The sequence below is a fragment of the Urocampus carinirostris genome, unplaced genomic scaffold (assembly GCF_059441175.1).
Source record: "Urocampus carinirostris isolate Australia breed hairy pipefish unplaced genomic scaffold, RoL_Ucar_1.0 HiC_scaffold_27, whole genome shotgun sequence".
NCBI lineage: Eukaryota > Metazoa > Chordata > Actinopteri > Syngnathiformes > Syngnathidae > Urocampus > Urocampus carinirostris.
Window position 1 is genome coordinate 53,788 of NW_028283134.1, and position 25,404 is coordinate 79,191.

General features: G+C 41.3%; 1 protein-coding gene and 2 pseudogenes across 4 annotated transcripts; 2 read left to right on the forward strand and 1 right to left on the reverse strand.

Annotated features, from left to right (window-relative positions):
- Nucleotides 1-202: 202 nt before the first annotated feature.
- LOC148345731 (U2 spliceosomal RNA) lies at nucleotides 203-287 on the reverse strand (annotated as a pseudogene).
- A 1,271-nt stretch (nucleotides 288-1,558) lies between these two features.
- Nucleotides 1,559-25,386, forward strand: LOC148345732 (uncharacterized). 4 transcript variants are annotated; one of them, XM_088325804.1, is made up of 3 exons: nucleotides 1,565-1,667; nucleotides 4,262-4,379; nucleotides 13,701-14,994. In XM_088325804.1, exon 3 carries the CDS (start codon nucleotides 13,835-13,837, stop codon nucleotides 14,915-14,917), a length of 1,083 nt encoding a protein of 360 aa, XP_088181930.1. In that variant the 5' UTR covers nucleotides 1,565-1,667; nucleotides 4,262-4,379; nucleotides 13,701-13,834; the 3' UTR covers nucleotides 14,918-14,994. The 4 variants fall into 4 exon arrangements, 3 of the variants coding, with proteins under 3 accessions (XP_088181928.1, XP_088181930.1, XP_088181929.1); XM_088325803.1 differs by lacking the exon at nucleotides 4,262-4,379 and adding an exon at nucleotides 4,949-5,022 and having other exon boundaries at nucleotides 1,570-1,667; XM_088325802.1 differs by lacking the exon at nucleotides 4,262-4,379 and having other exon boundaries at nucleotides 1,559-1,667; nucleotides 13,701-14,993.
- On the forward strand, nucleotides 19,542-20,542 carry LOC148345733 (non-selective voltage-gated ion channel VDAC1 pseudogene; annotated as a pseudogene).
- Nucleotides 25,387-25,404: the final 18 nt, after the last annotated feature.

Consider the following 25,404-nt stretch of genomic DNA (forward strand, 5'->3'; position numbering starts at 1 on the left):
ACATCGACTACAACTTTCGCAATTCAGATGGGGGTTTTGGGGTTTTTAAGGGTTATTGTTCTATCTTCGTTATTCATTATCCATTATCCGTTATCAGTCAGTTCATAATACGCTACAAAGCCTAGGAGCCGGGACACTTACTCTCAGCCAAAAGGCCAAGCTAAGGTCCTAGCCCTAAAGCCTTGCTGCGATCATTGCGAATGCACCGTTCCAGGAGGTACTGCAATACCAGGCCGATGCGTGGAGTGGACAGAGCAAGCTCTTATTCCATCTCCACTGAACACAAAGTTCACAGTTCAAAAATGCTGCTGGAAAATTGAAATTCCCTGCGGGGATAAATAAAGTATCTATCTATCTATCTATCTATCTATCTATCTATCTACTAGCGTGTTGGTACCTTTAAAAGGCACGGTTTGGGATGAAAGTTATATTATTATTATTGAAGCTTTGAAAACTCTTTCGGTGTACCGTCTTTCTCCGTAAATATGTGTAACCATGTATAATATGTATTTGCAACTGTATACTTTTGTAATGTATTTATTTTAGAGATTTATCCTGTTATGTGTTCTATGGGCAAATCAAAAAGAAGGGGCGGAGCAAACGCGGGGTGATGGGAATTGGGGTAAAGCTGAGTTACCGGTAGATCTGTCTGTTGTCGCAGCGGACAATAGTGGATATATATTTTTCCCACCCTTAACTTTGGAAATATACATTTTGATTCCTTAGATTACTTTCAACAGGACCCGGACTTTACAAGTCTGCATCATACGTTAATTACGGCTATCACTTTCCATTTATGGTGCCAACTATTGTTCTAGAATTGTGTACTATCCATGAAGTTACAATCATGGAACTTACAGACTGATCTGGGTTAAACTTGTGATTGTGTTACAAGTAATAATGCGGGCGCACGCTGCTTATACATGGGTGCGGCTTGTGTAAGTGCAAAAGTGGCAAATCCGCCAAAAAGTTGTGGGTGCGGCTTATAATCAGGTGCGCTCTATAGTCCGGGATTTACGGTGTATATATATACATGTGTAAATATATATTTTTTTTTTCAGGAAATACTTGGATACACAATGGACACTCAACTAATAGACACCACAGAGCATGCTAAGCCACGCACACCGTAGTATGGTATCCATGTGTCACAAATGGAGAAAATGCCGCCGCCGAAACATCAACAGAAAGCAACTCTTTAGTCGATATTCCTCATTGCATAATCTGAAGAGAAATTATATGGCTATGGTAATTTATCTCAAAAGTCAGTAGATAAGGGTATCAAGTATTATAGGCAGAGTGCTATTCATGGCATCAAACTCTCCAGAGACGCTAACCTTGTAAGGGTGGATGCAAATTGTTGGCTATCGATGAGGAAGTTAGAAGCCCCGTACCAACAACGCATAGAAATAGATTCACATTTGTGAAAGATAGTCGTATTTAGATGATATACAATGAGTGATCCAGTCTATCAAATGTTTGTCTTTTATCAGCATATTTGGTATTGGAGTAATCTAAACGTAATGGAAAGTAATCCAGTTACATGACTGCAATATTAGGGAAAGGACATTTTAAAGGGGAGCTTCAAGAAGAGACCGAGCGAAAACATCGACGGCCGGACCAAGTTAGCATTAGCAAGCAACTACAAGTTGTGTTGAAAGGAGCAGGTTGGTCCTTTTACTTTTAACAACATCTTTGGCGTCTTCTTTTCTACTCCCAATGTGATTTTACAATATTTCATCCAAATTGAGCTATATAGCTTTATATCATGGATCACCAACGTTCCTCCAGATGAGAGCTACTTTTGTGACGTACTAGTGCAAAGGGCACCTAGTTTGATATGAATTTATGTAAAAACGTATCATGTCATTACTGTGTTGGTACTATGTTATTACCAAGTTGTTATTCAAAGTAGGGTTCAATAGACTCAAGTCAACCACTAAAACACATTTGACTAGAAAATAGCAAAGACCTAGTGTAACCGCGGTATACCTGTCCCACCAAAGATCCACATTCACGCAAGACTGGATGATGAGGCTTTTATTACAGTTGCTGCAATGAGAGACACAAGATATCCACAACATGTGGTTAGCACCTCCGCTGGCTTTCAACATGTTTGCAGCGCGCTGTAGACTGCTAACAATCTCCGCGTTCCGGTTGGCTAAACTAAACCTTGCCCCATACCAGCATGTGGCACTGTTGGACTCGTCATTGCAGGACTGCCTACCTCACATTTGCACAAATATTTTCTTGGACTTGGCTTAAACGTGTCCAGCTACGATTCTTCTTTTGTTGGGTTTGTCCATATTTGGTCTTCCCAAACCTTATTGTCCTGAATTTCCATCATCTTCAAATTTATCTCTTAATTCAGTGTTGCTAACTCCTGTTGGTGGTTCTTTGTTAAACTCTTTCCTCTATGGTCTTCTACTCCGTTTTCATACTTCAAGTAGAATTTCAGAATCGATTTCACTTTTTGAAACTCAAGTCTGGCTGCCATCATTTAGTTCATTTAATTCAGTTCATGACCATGGGTGAGGGTAGGAACATAGAGTGACTGGTAAATACAGTGCATCCGGAAAGTATTCACAGCGCTTCACTTTTTCCACATTTTGTTATGTTACAGCCTCATTCCAAATTGTATTAATTTAATCTCTTATCTCAAAATTCTACAAAAAATACTCCATTATGACAGTGTGAAAAAGTTTTTTTTTACTCTTTTTGAATTTATTAAAAATAGAAAACTAAGAAATCACATTCACATAAGTATTCACAGCCTTTGCTTGATACTTTGTTGATCCACCTTTGGCAGCAAATACAACCTCAAGTCTTTTATAATATGATCCCACAAGTTTAGCACACCTATCTTTAGGCAGTTTTGCCCATTCTTCTTTGCAATAAGTCTCAAGCTCAATCAGGTTGGATGGGAGACGTTTGTGCACAGCCATTTTCAGATCTCTCCAGAGATGTTCGATCGGATTCAAGTCTGGACTCTGGCTGGGCCACTCCAGGACATTCACGGAGTGGTTCTGAAGCTAATCTTTTGAGATCTTGGCTGTGTGCTTTGGGTCGTTGTCCTGCTGAAAAATGAACCTTCGCCCCAGCCTGAGGTCAAGAGCGCTCTGGAGCAGGTTTTCATCCAGGATATCTCTATATATTGCTGCATTCATTTTTCCTTCTATTCTGACTAGTCTGCCAGTTCCTGCTGCTAAAAAACATCCCCACAGCATGATGCTGCCACCACCATGCTTCGCTGTAGGGATGGTATTGGCCAGGTGATGAGCGGTGCCTGGTTTCCTCCGCCTGGCATTCACACCAAAGAGTTCAATCTTTGTCTCAACAGACCAGAGAATTTTGTCTCTCATGGTCTGAGAGTCATTCAGGTGCTTTTTGGAAAATTCCAGATGGGCTTCCATGTTCCTTTTACTAAGGAGTGGCTTTCGTCTGGCCACTCTACCATACAGGCCTGATTGGTGGATTGCTGCAGAGATGGTTGCCCTTCTGGAAGACTCTCCTCTCTTCACAGAGGAACGCTAGAGCTCTGACAGAGTGACCATCGGGTTCTTGGTCACCTCCCTGACTAAGGCCCTTCTTCCCCGATCGCTCAGTTTAGAAGGCTGGCCAGCTCTAGGAAGAGTCCTGGTGGTTCCAAATGTCTTCCATTTTCGAATAATGGAGGCCACTGTGCTCATTGGGACCTTCAAAGCAGCAGAAATGTTTCTGTATCCTTCCCCAGATTTGTGCCTCAAGACAATCCTGTCTTGCAGGTCTACAGACAGTTCTTTTGACTTCATGCTTGGTGTTTGTGCTCTGACATGCACACTCAACTTAGGGACCTTATATAGACAGGCGTGTGCCTTTCCAAATCATGTCCAATCAACTGAATATACTGGAGGTGGACTCCAATTAAGCTGTAGAAAGATCTCAAGGATGATCAGTGGAAAAAAGATGCACCTGAGCTCAATTTTGAGCTTCATGGCAAGGGCTCTGAATACTTATGTAAATGTGATTTCTTAGTTTTCTATTTTTAATAAAATCAAAAAAAGTAAAAAAAAAAAAAAAACGTTTTCACACTGTCATAATGGAGTATTCTGTGTAAAATTTTGAGATAAGAGATTAAACTAATACAATTTGGAATGAGGCTGTAACATAACAAAATGTGGAAAATGTGAAGCGCTGTGAATACTTTCCGGATGCACTGTAGATAGATAGAGATAGATACTTTATCCATCTCCGAAGGTAAATCGAGAGCTTTGCCTTTCAGCTCAGGTCCTTCTTAACCACGACAGACTGGTACTGGCACCGGTTATACAGGGACCTCACACCTCATAAGACTGTCTGGTTCGCCATACTTCAGAAGAACCCCCAGCAGATGTAAAGAGGTCAGGACCTCTGCTTCTGTTCCAGGAAGGATATTTGTGGTCCCCATATCCTTTCAAATTTTTCAGTTTTGTCTTTTATGATGTACCGAATTTTCTCTACGTGTAGCGTGTCTGTCAGTTCCGTCAGCCATCTTCTCCTTGTGGGCACCTCTTTTCCTTTACAACACAATAATATGAGTTTTTTTGCTGTAACAATTCTGTAGGAAATGAGCTGTTGTTGCACCACTGTTAATGCATAGGATACTTTTGATATTCCAAAGATTATCATATGCGGTTCAGGTTCTATCTGCCTGCCGAATATTCTTAAGAAAAGATTAAAAATATCAACCCAAAAAATGTATTACAAAGTGCGAAGCTGTGCAACAGGTCGGCCTCGATAGACTCACATTTCTCACACATGGGAGACATTTCAGGAAAGATACTATGTAGTCTTACTTTGGGCGTAATGAATTCTGTGGGCAACCTTAAATTGAATTAGACGGTGCCTAGCATTTAAGGAGCAGATTTGAATATGTTCCAGGCTGGCTAGACATGTTTGGCTCAGAAATACCTTGCAATTTGTCACATAGGAAAGTCATTGAATGGTCACCTGCGCTAGACAGCCATCCAATTGATCAGGGTTTGCATTTTTGGATCCAGTCAGGTATGTATTCAGATTCAGGAATCGGTGAGTCCATGGTAGGTCATATTTTTCCTGAAGTTGTTCAAATGATGCAAAGAGCCCTCTATGAAAAGGTCCCCATTTCCTTCCAACTGTTAAAAAAGCCATCCATATTAGAGTTGGGAAAATAATGGATTCGATGCAATAGGTAAAATAAAAAAAAACTATCTTCCTATTTGCTTCCATATCTTTTTTGTGTTTATATAATTGGATTTTGCCCAAAGGTATATTTACCAATCTCCACAAGAGAGAGTATAACTGCTCCAATCGCATAGGGCTGACAGTCTTCCCTCTTCATCCTCAGCCAGCAGGACGACATTGAAGTGTCATCCAGCCATGCTGAGTCCGAGCAAAGGCCTGCTGCAGTAACCCATGAATTTGGACAAAGCAAGTCCGCCATCCATCTTAGATTACATAGATGATCTTTTTTAATCCTACGTGATTTAGGATTATAAATGTATAATGTATAATAGGATAGTTGCATCTAATTTTATGAATAAGCTTTTACTGATGATATTGGTATGTTCTGTAGGAGATATGAGAATCAAGGAAGATTATCTTAATTGCATTAACTCCACCTAATTACGAGATTGGCTAATTACGAGTTTTCCAAAATTTTATACGGTTTTTAAGTTTCTCCATTAAGGGAGTAAAGTTTGTGTCAAACAAAGCTTAATATTTTTGGGTGATCACAATCCCTAAATATGAAAAAAATTCCACAGTTAACTTAAAGGGGAATCGTCTTATCAAACCTTCATCAGTAACTTATTGGCTTGATCTCACTCTTAGTCAAATTAATTGTATAAACTAATAATGTTACAAACAAATCAATTCTATCCATCTACCATGGTCATATCCCTCAAGAGGGGTGACTGACAGCAAGACACACACATACAATAACAAAGAAAATAAAAGGGAAATAAATAGCAAAAAAAAAAAACACACAAAATATTTTGGACCATGACCAACCCAATTGCCCAAACAAGTTAGGCATCTCGGCACCCAAGTTGGTCATGCTTTCGTCCCGCCAGATGAAATGGAACACCAGAAAGCGGCCAAGACACTCGGGTCAGGGTGACACAACACACAGTTTTGTTCAACAGCAGGGCCCGACAGCTTTCACTAGTTTACCCCTGCCACATCATACGGGTGCCCTGCCCATCCTTAAGAACGCGTCCACAATCCCACTATCCTTTCACAACACCTCTCCACTCCTTTCTATCACCAACAAGAGCTCTAGCTTCCATTATATTTAGACCTCTTTCCTGAAGTGCACTCATAACACCATCCATCCACGTCAATCGCGTCCTTCCTCTTGGTCTCCTTCCATTTACTTCTGCTCTGTAGATCTTCTTCAACATTCGCTCCTTATCCGTCCTCTCCATATGTCCAAACCAACCGAGTCTCTCCTATCAACACGCTTGCTCAGTTCCACGACTAATCCAGTTCTGTCTCTCACAATTTCATTTCTCAGTCTATCCAATCTTGTCACTCCTAACATAGTCCTCAAACACTTCATCTCAAAAACATTCATCTTCCTTCTTAAATCTGCGTTCAGGCTCCAAGTCTCTGCACTATACAAGACAGTCGGCACAATCACACTCTCATACAGTCCCCTCTTAACATCCATACTCATACTCTTGTTGTTCATCACTCTCCTCAGAGCACCCAAAACCTTGCTTCCTTGATTCACTCTGTGCAATACCTCGCACTCCATTCCACCTACTGCAGCCACATCACAACCCAAGTACCTAAAGCTTTGAACTTCTTCCAGCACCTGTCCATGCAACCTGATTTCTAACATCATGCCCACTCCATCACTTGAACACTTCATCACCTTACTCTTCCCAACATTGACACATAACTTACGCCTATCACATACTCTTCCAAACTCCGTTACCAACCTTCTCAATGTTTCCTCGGAATCAGCCATAAGCGCTGTGTCATCTGCAAACAACAACTGACTTACCTGCCTCACTGTTCCACTGTTGTCCATCATGTCTACACCTCTGCCAAATACTCTTGCATTCACCTCTCTCACCACACCATCCATGTACACATTAAACAGCCATGGTGACATCACACACCCCTGTCTCACACCAGTCAACACAGGGAACCACTCACTTGTCTCACTCTCTACTCTTACACATGCTCTGCTGTTCATATAAAAACTCTTCAATGCTTCCAAGAAATTTCCACCCACTCCATACATCACCAGCACTTGCCACAACACCTCTCTATCAACTCTGTCATACACCTTTTCCAAGTCCATGAAAGCCAAATAAACATCCTTACCTTTTGCAAAATATTTCTCACACACCTGTCGTACTGCAAACACCTGATCCACACATCCTCTTTCTTTCCGGAAACCACTCTGCTCCTCCATCACCACCTCATTCGTTCTTTCTCTCACTCTCTTAATCAAGACTCTTCCATACAGTTTACCCGGCACAGACAACAAACTGATAATTGCTACATTCATACTTATAACCTTTACCCTTATACAATGGCACCACACATGCACTACACCAATCAACAGGAACCACACCACTTAAAAAGCATACATTCAACAAGCGTACTAACCAGTCAATCATAGCTGTGCCACCTTTTTTCAGGCATTCAGCAGAACAACCATCCAACCCAGGTGCCTTCCCCCCTTTCATTTCTTTCACTGCCTCTTGCACCTCCCATGTTTCCACAGGCTTCACATTTAAATCACCCAACACGGGCATTCTCTCCATACCACCGATTGCCTCGACTCTCACTTCTCTCCCATCCTCCACATTTAGCAACTCCTCAAAATACTCTGCCCATCTCATCCTGACTGCACTACGCTAACCAGCAATCTACCATCCTTATCTTTCACTTTCTCTTCCTTTCCAGACTCACTGTTTCTTACTCTTTTCACTTCTTTCCAGAACACTTTTCTCCTTTCCTCAAAGTTCACTCCTATCTTTCGACACCATTCATCATTTGCTTTCCTTTTCGCTGCTTCCACTGCCACTTTTACCAAACTTTTCTTCACCTTATATCTTTCATACGCACCGCCACTCTTATCTTGCAGCCACTCCTCAAAGGCACGTCTCTTTTCTGTCACATTCTCTGATACCTCATCATTCCACCATTCACTTCCTTTCCTAATACCTCGACCAACTTTTCTCATTCCACACACCTCTTTTGCACTCCTCAACACTGCCTCTTTAAAACACTTCCATTCAATTTCCACACTCTCCATTTCTCTTCTACTAACTCGTTCATACTCTTCCTTTATCCTCTCTTTAAACTCTTTCCTTTTCTGCCTTATTCAACTCTCACATTTTCACCTCTTTTCTCACACTCTTCTTATAACTAGCCCTCTACGATCCATCTATTCTCAGTTTTCCTTCCACATAAAAATGATCAGACATACCACTCATTTCACCTCTGTAAACATGCACATCCAACAATCTACTTAACATCCCTTTCTTAACCACTACATAATCCATCAGTGCTCTGTCCACCAACTTTCCACTATCCACTCTGACAAAGGTATACTTATTCACGTCCCTCTTTTTAAACAATGTATTTCGAATCACCAACTCATTTTCCACACATAACTCAATCAATTTCTTCCCACTCTCTTTTCTTCCTGGTACTCCATATACACCAATCACATTTTCAACCGTTTCATCACCCACTCTAGAATTCAGGTCACCTAGTATTACCACTTTCCACCCTTCTTTCGCACTTGCCACACAAGTCCTTCCAGAACTCCTCTCCTCAGCGCTTCTCTCTGAACCAGGTCCATATGCACTTATAAACATCCATACTTCTACACCCCACTTCAACCTCACCCACATCAATCTGGAAGATATCTCTTTCCACTCCATCAGTTTTTCCTTTGCTTTCTCTTTTACAAGCACAGCCACTCCTTCTCTAGCATGTCCACCTGCAACTCCAGACCTTCTACCATACATACCTCCAAGCTGTAATTCACCCTTTCCTTTCATCTTTGTTTCACTCAAAGCTAACACATCAACCTTCCTTTTAGTCATCATCTTTCCGATATCCTCTTTCTTCCACTCAGTCGCTTTACTTCCACATCCTCTCACATTTAATGACGCTATAACTAGGGTTTGTGAGACCTTTCGGTCACCCAGCCCCCTTTCTTTGCCTTGCTGTCTCTTAGGGAGTAGAGATAGAGAAGAGAGGATCCCCAGTCCCCTCGCTCCCTCCACTTTAGTCGCCTCTTACGACACACAGCGGACCATGGTGGGAGAATTCTCTTACCTCTCACAAGGCAAAATCAATTAGTTCCAAAATATGTGGGATTGTAGTTTCTGGTCGGGTTACATACAGAAGAATGTCATCTGTGTACAAGGGAAAACCTTTTCTGTATTAAGTATTTTCTGTGTTAAGCCATGTATGGCAGGGTCTTCTCTAATTGTTGGTGCGAGGGGCTCCAGAGCTAAAGCAAACCACTAAGGGCTCAATACACATCCCTGTTTGCAACCCCTACCTAGCATGAACAACGTTGTCTGATTGGTCACTATCCTGGCAGAGGGATTGCTGAAGAATAGCCTAATCCAAGCGATGAACCCGTCTCCAATCCCAAATTTTCCCAAAACTGAAAATAAGTAAGAAAATTCTACCTGGTCGAAAACATTTTACACATCTAGGCTCATCACAAGGTCTTCCCCAAAGCCTCTGGGGGTGCATGACATTAAAAAGGCGTCTATGATTGTGAAATGGATTTCGTTTTGGGATAAAACCTGATTGGTCTGGGTGCACCATTTTGCTCTTACAGACAATAAGCCGCCTTGCCAAGGTTTTAAGCTTGAATCTTCTGATCCGTATTTAAAAGGGAAATTGGCCTATTCGTCTCTATCCTTCTTGGGGATCAAGGTGATAATGGCTTCATTCAAGGTGGGTGGTAGGGTGCTATCTTTCATAGCTTTGTTATACATTTTATGCAGGTAGGGAGCCAAAGTTCTACTAAATTGTTTATACAACTCATTACTCAGACCATCAGGGCCAGGGCCTTATCCATTTTTAAGTGATTTAATACAGTAGAATCCATGATGTCTGCACACGTATTTTTTTGCATCCAGTCTCTCCCTATCAGACTGGTCAAGCTCTGGTAAACTACATGAACCTAAAAATGTTTGCATTACTCCTGGCTTCTGCAGTACTCTAAGAAGAGTACAGCCTTTTGGAGAAACTTTTGAATTCTCTATAAATATCTTCATGTTGAGTGTGGAGAACACCGAAGTCAGATCTTATTTTGTGTATAGTTTGGTACTTTCCAATTTGGATAATTGTCCTGCTAGCAATTTTTCTGGTTTATCACCAAATTGAAAATATTTTTGTTTCACATGCAGAAAAGCTCTACTTATTTGGTCAGATAATAAATGGTTAAGTTTAATTTTAAGGCTCAAATCCAGTTATATTTTTTAGTTGATGGGTTTTGAGCGCTATCCAAATCTAATCGTCTTATTTCTTCTTCCAGCTCTGTTTTTTTCCTGTTGTGTTTTTTTGGCACTGAATTGATATGATACTATGCACCCTCTCAAAAAAGCCTTAAAAGTCTCCCATAATAACACGGACGAGATGTCATCCTTATCGTTAGTATTGAAAAACAAGGCAATATTCCCTTCCAAGCATTCACACAACTTTTTGTTGTCAAGTAGCTGAGGGTTAAACCTCCAATTATATTGTGGTGTAGTAATTTTATCCATTTTCAAAGTAAAGGAGACAGGTCCATGGTCAGATATTATGGTATTATGATATTTAGGATTAGAGTCATATGGTAGCAGTTTTCCATCCACCAAGACATGGTCAATTTGGCTATACATATTGTAGACCCTTCAGTGAAAGGAATACTCTCGGCCTTTTGGATTAAGTAATTCCAGAGGTCTACTATTTTCATGTTATCAATGTATGTTTTCATCAGGTTACCAGATTTCGATGAGGTTACTTTTTGAACGTTTGCTTTATCCAAAAGGGTCTCAAAAACAAAATTGAGCTCAGATCCAATTATTAGGTTGGTGCTTGAAATATTTGGTATTAAACTTAAAACTTTCCTAAAAAATTCAGTGTCATCATAATTTGACCCAAAAATATTCAATAGTGTTAAATGGACAGAATGCAATTCTCCCTGGACCATCACGTAGCGTCCATTCTTGTCTGATTTTGTTGATAAATGTTTAAAAGCCACTCCATTTCAAATCAAGATTGCTGTTCCTTTAGCTCTGAATGAGAATTTTGAGTGGCATATTTGACTTCTCGCCTATATCTCAATTTCCCATGCTCATCGTTTATCAAATATAGCTCCTGCAGTTCTCTTATACCTAGCCACTCCTTTGCACATCCGTTCTCCTCTGCACTATTGTATTCCAGTGTTATTGTTATTGTATAGTGACTTGTTTACTGCCCATTTTGCACATCTGGTTAGCTGCTCCTCTTGCACTCTTTGCACTACTGTATAATAATAATAATAATAATTTTCTTTGTATTGTCATTCTTTGTAAAGAACGAAATGTCCTGACCCGTTGTAGCTATAATTATTTAGCATATTATTAGTACTTCAATACTCTAACGCAGTACAACATTTATTTATATCTGTACATTCAAGGAAACTGTGCGGGTCAGATGTATCAACATTTTCTTATGTATACACGTGTACAAGAATGACAATAAAGTATATCTGAATCTGCAGGAATATTATATCCGCCTGTAGGTTTTTCAATGTTGGTGTTATGAGTGCACTGCAGGAAAGAGGTCTAAATCTAGTGAAAGCTAGACCTATTGTTGGTGATAGGAATGAGTGGGTTGTTTGGGCGCGTTCTAAGTGTATGATGTGGCAGGGGTAAACCAGTGAAAGCTGTCGGGCCCTGCTGTTGAACAAAAGAGTGTGTTGTGTCACCCTGACCCGAGTGACATGGCCGCTTTCTTGTGTCCCGTTTCATCTGGAGGGACGAAAGCATGACCAACTTAGGTGCCGAGGTGCCTAACTTGTTTGGGCATTTGGATTGGCTATGGTCCAAAAATTGTATGTGGGTTTTTTTTTTGATATTTTTTCCCTTTTATTTTCTTTGTTGTTGTATGTGTTTGTCTTGCTGTCGGTCACCCCTCTTGAGGCATATGACCAAGGTAGATAGATAGGTTTTTCAAATGGGAAAGCACCTTACCTCTTTTTGTTTGATTGTTGATACCATTGACATTCCATGAACAAAACAAGACTTATCCTGCATCAACGAATTGAAGAAAGGTTATTGATATCCGGGTTCTATGGCCCACCCTATATGGACTGAACATTAAGTAGCGCTCTATTCCACCCCATACCCCTTTAAGACCTAAGCTAAGAAATAGAAAACAAAATAAATACAAAGAACCTGAAAAAACATGATTGGCAGAATCTTAATCATTGCTTCCTATAGAAACCTGTCTTTAACCCTATCGCTTAGGGGGAGACTCCCAGTACAAATGAAAAGTTTGTCATTAAAGATAAATGAAAAATCTTATGGTTCAGGCCCACCTTCCCATAAACCACAGGCTCTTATTAATCCTTTTGTATAATAACTAAGCATTCTCAACCCCTCACTGCACACAAAGTCACGTGCAGTGTTTCAAGACGGGCATAGCCACAAAAAGAAAAAGATACATATATATATATCTAAATATATATAGTCATCATTAATGCCAAATATGTATGTGCATGTATGTATGTTTATATATTATATATATACATGCACAAACATATACACACACAAGCTGCATCAGAATTTAAAAAGGAGGTAGTCAACTTGACAGAGAGCCCATGTGCATGTCTTTTCTCAATGTTCGAAGTCTTACTTACGCCACACTGAGTCTGTTGAAAACGATGGGGAGAGAAACAACAGGAAATAAATCCTGTCAATTAAACATATTTATCCAGTTGGAAAGTGTTGGTCATAGAATATTGGGCTGCTTCTGCTTACTTAAAGAGGTAAGTATGATCCCCATGCTCCACCCGAAGCAACGCAGGGTGGACGAGGTAACATTTAATCTTCCTCTGGTACGGTCGGGATTTCACCTCTCTAAAGGAGGTGCGTTGCTTGGAAGTATATTGGCTGTCATCTGTTAAAAAACGGACCTACACTCCGTGACATGAATTGTGTAGCATTTTGTCCACCCGCCTCTAGGTACTTCTCGTCGATATTGGTCACCCTCAAGTTGAATCTCCTTCCACGGTCCTCAGCGTCAACACCGTGCTCGCGCAGTGTTTTATTTTCCGGCATTAAGCACCTCACAGGTTGCCTCCAAAGACGCTATCTTTTCGCTGTAAGAGTTAAGCCCTTTCTCGAGGTGCTTGATGCGCTTCTCGTGATCCACTTGGTTATGCCTTTTGGATTGAATGCAAACATTGAGAGGGCTTTCATAGAATCGTCTTTCTTGTCATTGATAACAAAGTAGTGTACATGACAACACAGTTCTGCCTGGCACTCCAATTAAACATGAAATAAGACTTTTGGGAGGAAAAAAAACAAAACACCATATTCCTGTAAAGCGTTTTATAGTCATTTAAATTATTTTTGCAAATATGCCTGAAGGATTTTTGTTGTGATGCATTTGCTGTTAAAAAATACATTTTTCTTGTGTGTAGAGATTTTACAAAACCTTTTGTGTCTTGTGTCCTGCAGACATCAGTTAAGAGCATCTTCTTCCTTGGCAACAGGAGACAAAGTTGTCTGGCATCAAAAAAGAGGAAAATGAGATTTTAGAGACAGTTGACGTCAAAAAGGAGGATGAAGTTTTGGAGTTTGATCATGATGAAATGGAAGAGGACAAATTTGAGCCTATTGTAATTAAAAAGGAGGAAGATTTGAGAGAGTTTCCTGTGATTGAGGCCTGTTTAACCCCGAAACAAGAAGACGGAAATGAAAAGAACAAGGAGAAAATGTCTCAAGGCACAATCTCCTGTCAACATGTTACAACTGTTGATGACAATACATCAAACTCAGCAAAAAATATTAGCAACAAACAGTCAGAAGGTGATAATACTTATCACAAATTTTTGCACTGTGGGAAAACATTTCGATCCAAATCTTATTTGAATTCACATGTCATTTTACATGCGGGTGACAAATATTTTGCCTGCTCAGTTTGTGGTCTAAACTTTACCCGCAAATCACACTTACTAATTCACGTCAGAACCCACACAGGTGAAAAACCTTTTGCCTGCTCAGTTTGCGGTCAAAGATTCAGCCGGAAATCAGACTTAAAAATCCACACAAGAACCCACACTGGTGAAAAACCCTTTCTATGCTCAGTTTGTGGTCAAAAATTCAGCCTGAAATCCAACTTAAAAATCCACACGAGAACCCACACTGGTGAAAAACCCTTTGCTTGCTCAGTATGTGGTAAAAAATTCACCCACAAATCCCACTTAAAAAGGCACACAAGAACACACACTGGTGAAAAACCTTTTGCCTGCTCAGTTTGCAGTAAAACATTTTCAGATGGTGGGGATTTAATGAGACACACAAGAAGCCACACTGGTGAAAAATCATTTGCCTGTTTAGTATGTGGTCAAAATTTCACAGAGAGTGAGAGCTTAAAAAGACACGCAAGAATCCATACTGGTGAGAAACCCTTTGCATGCTCAGTTTGTGGTCAAACATTTACCCAGAGAGGTACCTTAAAAATCCACACAACAATCCACACCAGTGAAAAACATTATATTTGCTCTGTTTGCGGTCAAAGATTCCGCCATAAAGGAAGCTTGAAAAGACACCTAAAAACCCACTGTGATAAGAAACAATATTCTTGTTCAGTTTGTGGTCAAACAATCTCTACTCAAGTCAAAGTTCAGGATCACAAGTGTGTTGGTGAGAACAGCAGTCATCTCTCTGTTTGATATGAGCTCATTGTTTGCATTTAAAAAAACACTGAATTAATTCATTTGTCTACTCTTGACTTGAGTGATGTGTATAAACTCAGCCCTTTTTATTGTTGTTCTCGTTATGAAAATGTTTTTTTTTTTTAATGCACAAGTCTTGCAGCTTGTTTCCTTTTTCGATTCATTAAATGAAACTAAATGATGAATATCAATACAGTAATTACTATGATATAGTATACATTTCCTGTTGACTTAAACTAGTTAGCCTCTTTACAGGGTGGTTGTGTCACCCTGACCCGAGTGACATGGCCGCTTTCTTGTGGAAAAATAATTATTCCAGGTTAACTGAATTAGCGCATCTTGATCTAGTCTGGCTTTATAGGTTGCACGTTTGCCAAGTCAGGGTGAAAAGAAGCAGCTATCTCAAGCCACCTTTATATCTCATCTCATCTCATTAGCTGCACCGCTTATCCTCAGTAGGGTCGCGGGGCCACCTTTATATAGTTGGGATAAATGTATGTTGCGAAAAATGCACTGACACCTCAAATACAAACCCCTGGATGCATTTTAGAATCACGCATCTGAAAATGGAAAAGTGTACCCCATGGTCTTTTCCAGTCGCTGAACATCAATTCCTGATAGTGAGGATGAATTCAAACAAGATAAGAATTATATCCCTGTTTAATCCCTCATATATATCTTGGTTCAATCCCTTGTATGGGTTTTGTGCAATACCCCATCCCCCGTTTAAAAAAAATCTCATTCTCATTGTATGACTTTACCATTTATAAATATATCTTTAATCAAAGCATACTTATACTAGGATTTCATTATTTGCATCACATGTAAGCATATTTGAAATGTGAATTTGTTGGTGGATATTTTTTGTACATTGTTCCATAGACGAGTTGTTTTTTTTTCTACAGAATGCGATTTTCAGTGATTCAAAAACGTCATAAATTTAGATTTGATCAATAATCAAAGCATCTTAAGTTAATTCCAAGTGTCCAAAGTTTTAAGGAGACAAGAGATGAACTATCTTTTCCCATCAGCCCTTGTTGGGTTTCTATTTCACTGATCTCATCCTCTTTTTTTGTATTGATCTGACTGCATTTGATTTGGTCTCGTTAAACTGTGATTCTGTCATTTATGTTTTTATTTTTTGCAATTTGTAAATAACGTATGGTGTCTGCTGTGTGATTGTCATGAAAGTATTCAGACTTGAGTCATTATGTCGCTGTCTCATCAACAAATAGAAACCATTTCTTTACTTTTATTTACAATAAATAGTTGCTTTCATCACTGTCTTGTCTTTTTTTCTTAGATTGAACTGTAATATTGTCATTTAAGTTTTTGTGATCATCTTGTGAAATAACGATAAGAAACATCAACCCTGCGTGTGGCAACCAAGTCATTACAAACATGTCCAAAACCTGATATCCGGTAACACTAGTTCTTCAAATGCTAATGAAGTGACCACTGCACTATTTGAAGGGTTGCACAGCTCACACACGTTAGTTGTTTTTTTCAACAACTATTACATGAGATTTCTTGTCTTTTTAAAAGAGTATCTTTTGTGACATAATACTAACATTTTATGGATTTTTTTTAGTTGGTTGCACAATACATAATTGTATTTAATCACGTTTTTAGTGGAAGTATGCTGTTGGCAAAGATATTGACTAAGACCCAATCCCATTCCTCTCACTTGGCCCTGAGAACCCTCCAGTGAGGTCCCTCCATAGGGAAGTCCCCTCAGTGAGTGGAGTTCAAAGTGAAGATTGTCCCATAAGAAATTGGACGGGACTTGCAAGGTTCCACCCCAGTCCAGTTGATGGCCGTAACACGAATTGGCTGGTTACAAAAAAAAATCTTCCTCAGCCCATCCCGATTTGGGAATATCTGCTCCAATTTGCAAAAGCAAGGTCACAATAATTGAATAAATATGAACATTCTTGTACCAGTGAAGCTTTTGGGATTGCGTCATCCGGACAAGGCCAAGCTGATTGAAAAGGTGTCACGAAAATGGGAGAAGAGGACGAAGAATCTTCAACCGGCGTGGCCACAAGGGGGTACGTTTGATGCATACACTTGTGGCGTCAAGGAGGTGAGAATCATGGACTACAAGTCTGGCAAAGATAGCAAGAAACGACGGGAGAAGAGGAATACTGAAGAGGACATTTTGAAGCTGTTAAAGACTTAAGGAGTGCATTATAAGGAGAAAATTAGGGAAGGACTGAGTCGACTAAAAGATAAATCATTGAACGCTGATACGACAACTGGATCGGCTGGGTTGTATCCAACTTTGGTCGGAACAATGAAAATAAATGGGGATTTCAAATATGATGGAGAAGGAGACGAGATGAGATCGCCAACACGAAACCTGGGAAACGCGCCAACAAGTCCTCAACATCATCCTATCCTGAAGCATTGTAGCACGGGGAGAAAGTTTGACGGAGCAGAATGTAAAGAACCGCTTGACTGCTATGCAGGTGCCCGGCAAACCATCCGGAACTTGGAAGAAGAACGGCAAGGGGCGATTCGCGCTACAATTCAAAAATTGGAGGAAGAACTGGACAGTCTTCACACAAGAACTGAGGCAGGAAGGAACAGCGAAAGACCTGGACCGTCAACGAGTGCAACCGGAATTTATGACCTAAGATATAGGCCAAATATCCGGCCGCCGGAGAGATATACAGACCCTGGTCAGTTTCCGATTCTAACCAAGGGAAACAAAGGTCAGTACATCCCTTGGCAGACGCTCGACCTTGCTGGACTGATTTCCCGACTGCCAGACATACATGAAGGTGCTGGGAAGTGGATTCGACGGTTTGTTGAAGAGACTATTGGCAAGCTGCTGGCCATCGGCGATATCAAGTCAGTATTGGCGCAATGTGTAGGTGCTTCAGCGATGGAGAATCTTTTGCGTCACAGCAACAATGGATGGATGGTCGATGTGATGGCGGATGGAACTGAATTTAACGCCTACCGTGCAGTAGTGTGGAGAGCACTACGGGATGAATACCCTGCCAAGATCGACCCTAAGGCATTAAAAGGTGAAACTCTCTGCGAAACTGAGAACCCAGCTTCATACATCGGCAGGCAGCTCAAACGATTGAAGCAGGAAACAGAGGAAGAAGTGGAGAACAGCCCTATACTTTCGACTCTGTTCCGCAATGCAGTCATCGGAGCCCTGCCAATACGAGTTCAGAGTAAGCTGGAAGATGTCGTAGGGTTAACCTCAATGCCATACAGGAAGTTCCGCGACCATGTTGTCCACGCTATTGAAAAATTCAGAAAGGATCAACAAAGGCAACAGGACTTAGAAAGAGCTGAACAACGGAAACTCACTCAGATGCAGCTCTCTGACCTGCAAAATTAAATTGAAGACTCAAGCACCTGTACTTGACCAACCCTTCCAAACAAGCATGACGGCGCCGCCTATCGTCTATTACCATACCAGAGGCGACACAAGCTGGTACTACCCGTGGTAAAAAAGGACTTTGGAGATCACATGAAAGACTGATTATTGCTCCAGTGTCACTGCTGACTATGTTGATATCAGAAGCGGACAATATAGATCATTGTGCAAGGGGGGAGGTTGTAAAAAAGCTGAAAAAACAAGGTTACTGGTCTCCATATTTACAGGCCACTGTAGACAAAGTGCTCAACCAGTATGAAATCTGTGCAGAGAATAATATCATAAAATGTAGCAGTTCCATCAAAAGATCTAGGTGCGGAAACAGTAATTAAGTTTTTGATCAGAGATGTTATTCCGCGATTTGGTATACCGTCAGAAATGAGCTCAGATAACGGTGCGGCATTTGTTCAAAAGGTTGTGAAGGGCATCCCACAAAAAATTACACATCAAACAACGATTGGGTGCGGTGTATCACCCACAAAGTCAGGGGATGGTGGAAAGAGTAAATGGAACATTAAAATCAAAGATAAACAAGATCTGTGCGAGTACTAAGCTCAACTGGGTGGATGCGCTACCGTTAGCGCTGATGAGTTATCGCATGCAAACTCATCAATGACACATTTAACACCGCATGAAATGCTAACAGGCAGACCAATGCCAGCGCCGGATCTGAGAGGTCCCTATAAGCTTGAGCAACTGCAAACTGAACTGAGAGACCATATGAGACAATTGACGGCTGTCCAGAAGGCCATCTACCTGCAGGTGAAGAGACAAGAGTCCAAGGTCGAACAACCATTCAAGAAGACGGTGGTCCCAGGGGATCTCGTGTACATCAAGGTGTTTCGACGTGAGGGACCATACACCGTCGTGAGGGCAATGCGACCGCAGTCCAGGTCGAGGGCAGCTCAACCTGGTATTATCTGAACCACTGTACCAAGGCTCACGCTGCCACCGTCAATGAGACCAACCAAGATCAATAGGGCAGTAACGTTAAATTAGGAAAACAAGATGTGTATGATAAAGTTGTGTGTGGTAATAAGTTGTCTGATATGGTTGTTACTAGGAGCAGAGCTCGAGAAATCGCAGCGACGGATGGAAATCCCGGGTCCGGAAGTGCAGCCGGAGAATCGAACAGCGCCGCTGCAGTTGCAGACCTTGACGCATCAAAGAGACAGCAGCCTGGTCAAGTGTGACACTACGGCAAATGCAGATAAAACCCCCTTCCCCAACCTCAAATTCCAGCATTGTCAGTCAGATAACATATCTATGTGATTGACTTAAAACACAGTATTCACTTCATATGTCATTCATCTACTCCCTTTCACCGTGACAGTCCGTAATTTCCGGAATGGAAATTGCCCATCCAGATCATGGCCGTACCCCCAACCTACGCTGACCTTGGAAAGTCTGCTCGGTATGTTTTCACTAAGGGATACGGCTTCGGGCTTATCAAGCTGGACTTAAAAACAAAGTCTGAGAATGGACTGGAATTCACCAGCACGGGCTCAGCCAACACGGAGACCAGCAAGGTGGCTGGCTCTCTGGAAACCAAGTACAAGTGGTCTGAGCACGGACTTACCTTCACAGAGAAGTGGAACACTGACAACACGCTGGGCACTGAAATCACGATCGAGGATCAGTTGGCCAAGGGTCTCAAGCTGACATTTAACTCCTCCTTTTCACCAAACACTGGCAAAAAAGGGGGCAAGCTGAAGACTGGCTACAAGTGCGACCACATCAACCTCGGCTGTGACGTCAACTATGACATCAATGGCGCAGCTGTGCACGGCGCTGGCGTGGTGGGCTTCGAGGGCTGGCTGGCCTGCTACCAGGTGACATTTGAGGCCGGCCGCAACCGAATCACCCAAAGCAACTTTGCTGTTGGCTACAAGACGGACGAGTTCCAGCTTCATACCAATAAAAATGATGGCACCGAGTTTGGGGGCTCCATTTACCAAAAGGTGTATAATCAGCTGGAGACGGCCGTCAATCTGGCTTGAACTGCCGGCAACAGCAACACTCGCTTTAGCATCGCCGCTAAGTACCAGATTGACCCAGACGCGTCCTTCTCTGCAAAGGTGAACAACTCCAGTCTCATAGGCCTAGGATAAACTCAGACTCTAAAGCCAGGCATCAAGCTGACGCTGTCCGCCCTCCTCGATGGCAAGAACATCAATGCCGGTGGCCACAAGCTGGGTTTTGGACTTGAGTTCCAGGCGTAAAGGTTTATGTGTAACTTTTCACTGATGCCTCCTCAAGCCCACACCCAGAATTCACATTTAGATGAAAAGTAATGAAGCCCTCACAACGCCTACTCCTTCCAATTCCTCTGTAGATATGTGCATCAGTTTGAGGAATGTCAATCCCCCGACCCAAGAGGTCTGCAGTGCCTCTCACAGTTAAAGGACCACGTTTAAGGGAATATGTTTTGACATTGTTTGATCATTTTCTGACATTGCAAAACAGAATTCTGACCAAACGTTGAATACTCTACATTCCTCCCTTTGTCTTTATCACGGTTATTGGGGGCGTGATCCCACAGACACCTTTGGAAAACTTTGGGCGTTTGCTGAAGATGACACCTGATTGTCGTTGTGTCGGTAGGTGACATTGGGCCTACAGTCCCTTCTTGGTTCCACAAGAAATTATTTTTCTTGAGTCTTGGGTCCTTGGTGGCCTGGATGAGATTGGTCAGGTGGGAGAAGTTGTCACATCATCGTAGGTCCCAAATCATCAGTTACATCGTCATAGTTACCCAAGTATGGATTAGTATGACCCACACCACTTATTTGTCACACAAAATTTCAGGTTTGGGTGCTTTTCCAAAAACAATTTAAAAAAAGCCCATTAAATTAAAAATAAAAATAAAGCAATACTATTGCACTAAGTATGGGCAGAACAATTCAGTGCAGTTTTTCTCAGTCTTTTGACACAAGCTGGTGGTGCGACAAAACAAGAGAAAAAAACGAATTTTGGTTGAGTTTAAGCAAATTCGGTTTGGATTTTGCTTATCTTTACAAATGTTCGCTAAGAAAAAAATGCTTGTTTAGATGCGCACTGCTGATGGCAATGGGAAAATCTGATTCCCCAGTGGGTTTTCAGGGCTTTTTACCCCAAACTACAAATATTATAAAAAGGACATCGGACATAGCAGCCTGAAGCAGGTGTGTCACCAAACACTTTGGGTCATGAGAGATTTGCCAAGTTAGAGTAAAGTCATTGTATACTTACTGGAATATTTTGCCAGCACATTTGTATTATTGGTGACGTCCTCAGCAACAGCAAACCACATTTGTCAGGCATCAGGTGCCCGGAAATATTGTAAGGTCTGGCTGTGTCAACCGAACTTTTCGAACATGGGTTTCGTCTCATGGTCTCATCCTCAAGTTTTGAGGATCTACTCCCCCTTTTTGGCTCTAGGGTTTGGACTCAGAAAAACTGATTATAAACCACCAAGCCACACAGAGAAACACCCATGAAACGTACCCGCGTTATTTAAAGAGAGGGCTCGCTTTCCCGTGCCAACGGCAACCAGACTGACTTGTATGAGTGGAAGGCAACCTTTCTTTTGTACGGGTGGGCGGCTATGTTACGAACTTACCCAGGGACTGGTCTGGTATGCTCTCACGACCTTCAATCGAAACGTTGGGTAGCTTTTAATTTTTTTAATTGGGGAAATGTCGTTGATTTTGCTAATTCTTTATTGGCAAGTTATATATTTGTCGTGTTCATTGTCAGCCTACAAAACGGAATTCTGAGCATTACGTTGAATAATCTACACTGGTAAAATAAATTGTATTTGCTCAGTTTGTGATAAAAACAAAATGAGTTATAAAGTAAGCTTTAAAGACACTCAAGAACTCACACTGATGAAAAACTGTTTTCTTGTTCAGTTTGCAGTCAGATTATCTAGTTAATTAAAAACTCGGGGTCACAAGTGATAGTGAGACCAGCAGTCATCACTCTGCTTGATATGAGCTTACAGTTTGCACTGAATGAACACATTTGTGTACTTTTGACGTCAGTGATATGTATTAGCTTATCCTTTTTTAGGAGGCCAACATGTGTGGAGGAGAGGCCGACGGGAGCCTCGGTCAGATCGGCCCCAACTTTTCCCGGAAACCCCATTCGAGGCACAGCAATTATCATGGCAGGCGAGTCCATGGGCCGAATGGGCGGGAAATACGACAGCACGGCAGGAGGAGAGCCCCCGGGAGGCGGGGCCGTTGCCGACGGCCGACGCGACAGGAGCTCAGTCATCAGAGCTAATTGCTCCTGCTGGCCCTGCTTGTTCTGTAGATTTCGCTGGAACAGCAGTTGAAGGGCGGTGACGTCACTGGACAATTGCCAGACCCCACCCCCTGTCCGGTGCAACTGCTGCAGAGCGTAGGGAGTTTCCAGCTCTCCCCAATCCGCGATTGTGTGAGCGTTCGCTGGGTCCATTTTGTGGTCGGTCCATACTGTCATGAACCAGAACAGGAAACAGGACCCACTCGAGTAACGTTACTTACAGTTTTATTGGGGGGAAAAAGATAGGAGAGCACACTCGATCCGGAGATCGATGGTCGCGGGGAGTAGGTTGCTCAGCCGCAAAAGTGGGACTTCCGTGGCGAGGGAACGGAAAAGTCGAAATCAAAACAGATCGTGGCGGGAGAAAATCAAGCACAAAAACACAGAAAAAACGGAGATTTGCAGACGGACCGACGAAAGTCTACAGACAGGACAGCGTTTAAGTATTGACAGGGAGCCAATCTGTCAACAAGCTTCAGCTGGCGCCCAAGGGCGCGACCAATTGGGCGCCATGGCGACCGTGACAAGAGCTAGCGCCACATGGCGGGGGCCAGTTGGGCGCCATGACAACCATGACAGATTGATTATATGAAATTGATGACTAACAGTATTTCCCACAATATGTCCTCAGTATGTTCCACTATTGTCTTATCTTTTGGACTACTTTTCAAGCATCTCTTGCATGCACATGTAAATATATGTTAGATCTTATGGAGTTGGCCTAATCAAGACAGCCCCTTTACCCAAAATTTGAATATAGAATATCAAGGCTTGATTGAGTTTGCCTTAATGGGCACGTTTGCCGGAGTCAGGATGAAAAAGCCCAGCTATGTCAAGCCTGCTGTAGAAGTTGGGATAAATGCGTATTTACCAAATCCTCAAATAGACCTCCAAGATCTATCTTAGAATCATGGATCAGAAAAGATAAAAGATTAACTTTCATCTTGGTTTCGTCCAATACCCCCCATGGTTTTAAAAATGTTTTTGAATATGATTGTTATTGTATGAATCTGCAATATATGTATTTTATACCTGTATTGAAAGCTTGCCTTTTATGTGGATTTCATTACCTAGAATCACATGTAAGCATATTAGAATTGCAAATTTGTGACAAATATTATTTGACGATAGTTATGTCGATAAGATTGATTTTAAACTGAATGTGCTTTCGCTGTGATTGAACAAGTTGGTTTTGTTTTGTTTTTAAAACTTACCCTTTGTCTAAAGTATCAAAGTGTGAAGTGGGGCACAGGAAAAACTTGAGCTGTTGTTTTGGGGTTTTGATTATTTTTTTGTCTCTATATGACTGCAATTGTATTTTTTAAACAAGATGTCTTTTGTCTTATATTAATTTGGGATTATGTCTTCAAATTTTGATTTTTTTTTTGCAATGTATAACTATTGTGCATGGGCTAAGCAGTGTGATTGCCGCCTTCACATTAGCAAATCCAAACCTTTTATTCACTTTTGTTTACAAAAAATAGTTAGCAATTGTAGCTTTTGTGACCTTTTTGTCTTTGTTCTTAGATTAATCTAAATTTTTGTCATTGCATTTTTTTTGTCTTATTTCAAGAGTTTGTAGTTTGAACTGCTTAAGCGAGTTTAATTATTTGAAACCCTTCCAGCATATATTTGAAACTAATTGTTTCCCACTTAACAATTTCCTGAAGTTTTCAAGATTACTTATTTACAGTTTCAGGGTTAGTGGAACAAAATCTACATTTAAACCTCAATGTCTTTGCTAGACATTTTAATGTATGCACTTTGGCTGGGTATATCCCATGAATTATTCCAAAACTAGGTTTCTTGTACTTTGTTTCTTAATAAATAGCAATTGGGTAACAACCAGCTTTTTTCCCGTCAATCAATAGAACATACTTTTTCGAAAAAGACATGGCATATGGAACTGGCACATTTTCCTTTTTACACACTGATCTGATAAGTCTTTTCCTGTGATAATGATTGTTGGACAAGCACATTTTCCCAAACAGTGATGTCCACAGATGGTTTAAAAAATTGCTGGCATCCTTCACCAATTGAATATTTGAATAACATGCAGATGCCCAGAGGGATTGCTGAAACAACGTATACATAGTCACAAGGTGAAATAGGAAAATTGGATATTTCAATGAATTCTACAATATAGATTTCCATTCCGATCAAATAATTGAGAAGATTTGGAAAACACCAGCAAAAGTCATTGAGAAAGCTGCAAAACCAAGGTCTTGTATCATCCAAACCAAACACGGAACTGTTGCTCGGAAAAAACTTGAGCGCCCACAGAAAATGCCTAAGTCAGCTTTCCTGGGTGCTGAACAAGAGACTATTGGTGGCAGTGATTCTGCTATTGTTGTCAATGACACAACTACTAGTTTCTTATTCTTCTTAGACTTCCTCTTCTTCTTTCTGCTGCTTTCACACATGCTTGAAGGAGGGGAGGCCTTGCTAGCTTAGGCCGCCTGGGTACAATGAGGAAGAAGGCTGAACGCCACAGCCTCATCTCCCCAGCCTGGAACATGGCAAAACCAAACCATGGTTCTCCTTTTCCCTATAATTCGTCTGTGGGATGCAAAAAATATTATACAGAGTTTTCTGAGGAGGGTTTTAATTTCCCGCCATGCGGCTAATCCCCAAGACCTTTTTATTCCTTCCCCTCACGTGCTGCTTTGTCTGACCTAAAGGTAGGACAGAAATAATTTTACAATAAACCGTTTGATTGCTGTGCAAATAACATTTCATTTCTAACATGCTATTAAAAACAGCCCATTCATTTAAATGAGTTGATAATCTTTAC

Excerpts from the sequence above, each read along its gene's own strand:
- LOC148345732 (XM_088325802.1), top strand. The coding sequence starts at position 13,835 with ATGGAAGAGGACAAATTTGAGCCTATTGTAATTAAAAAGGAGGAAGAT.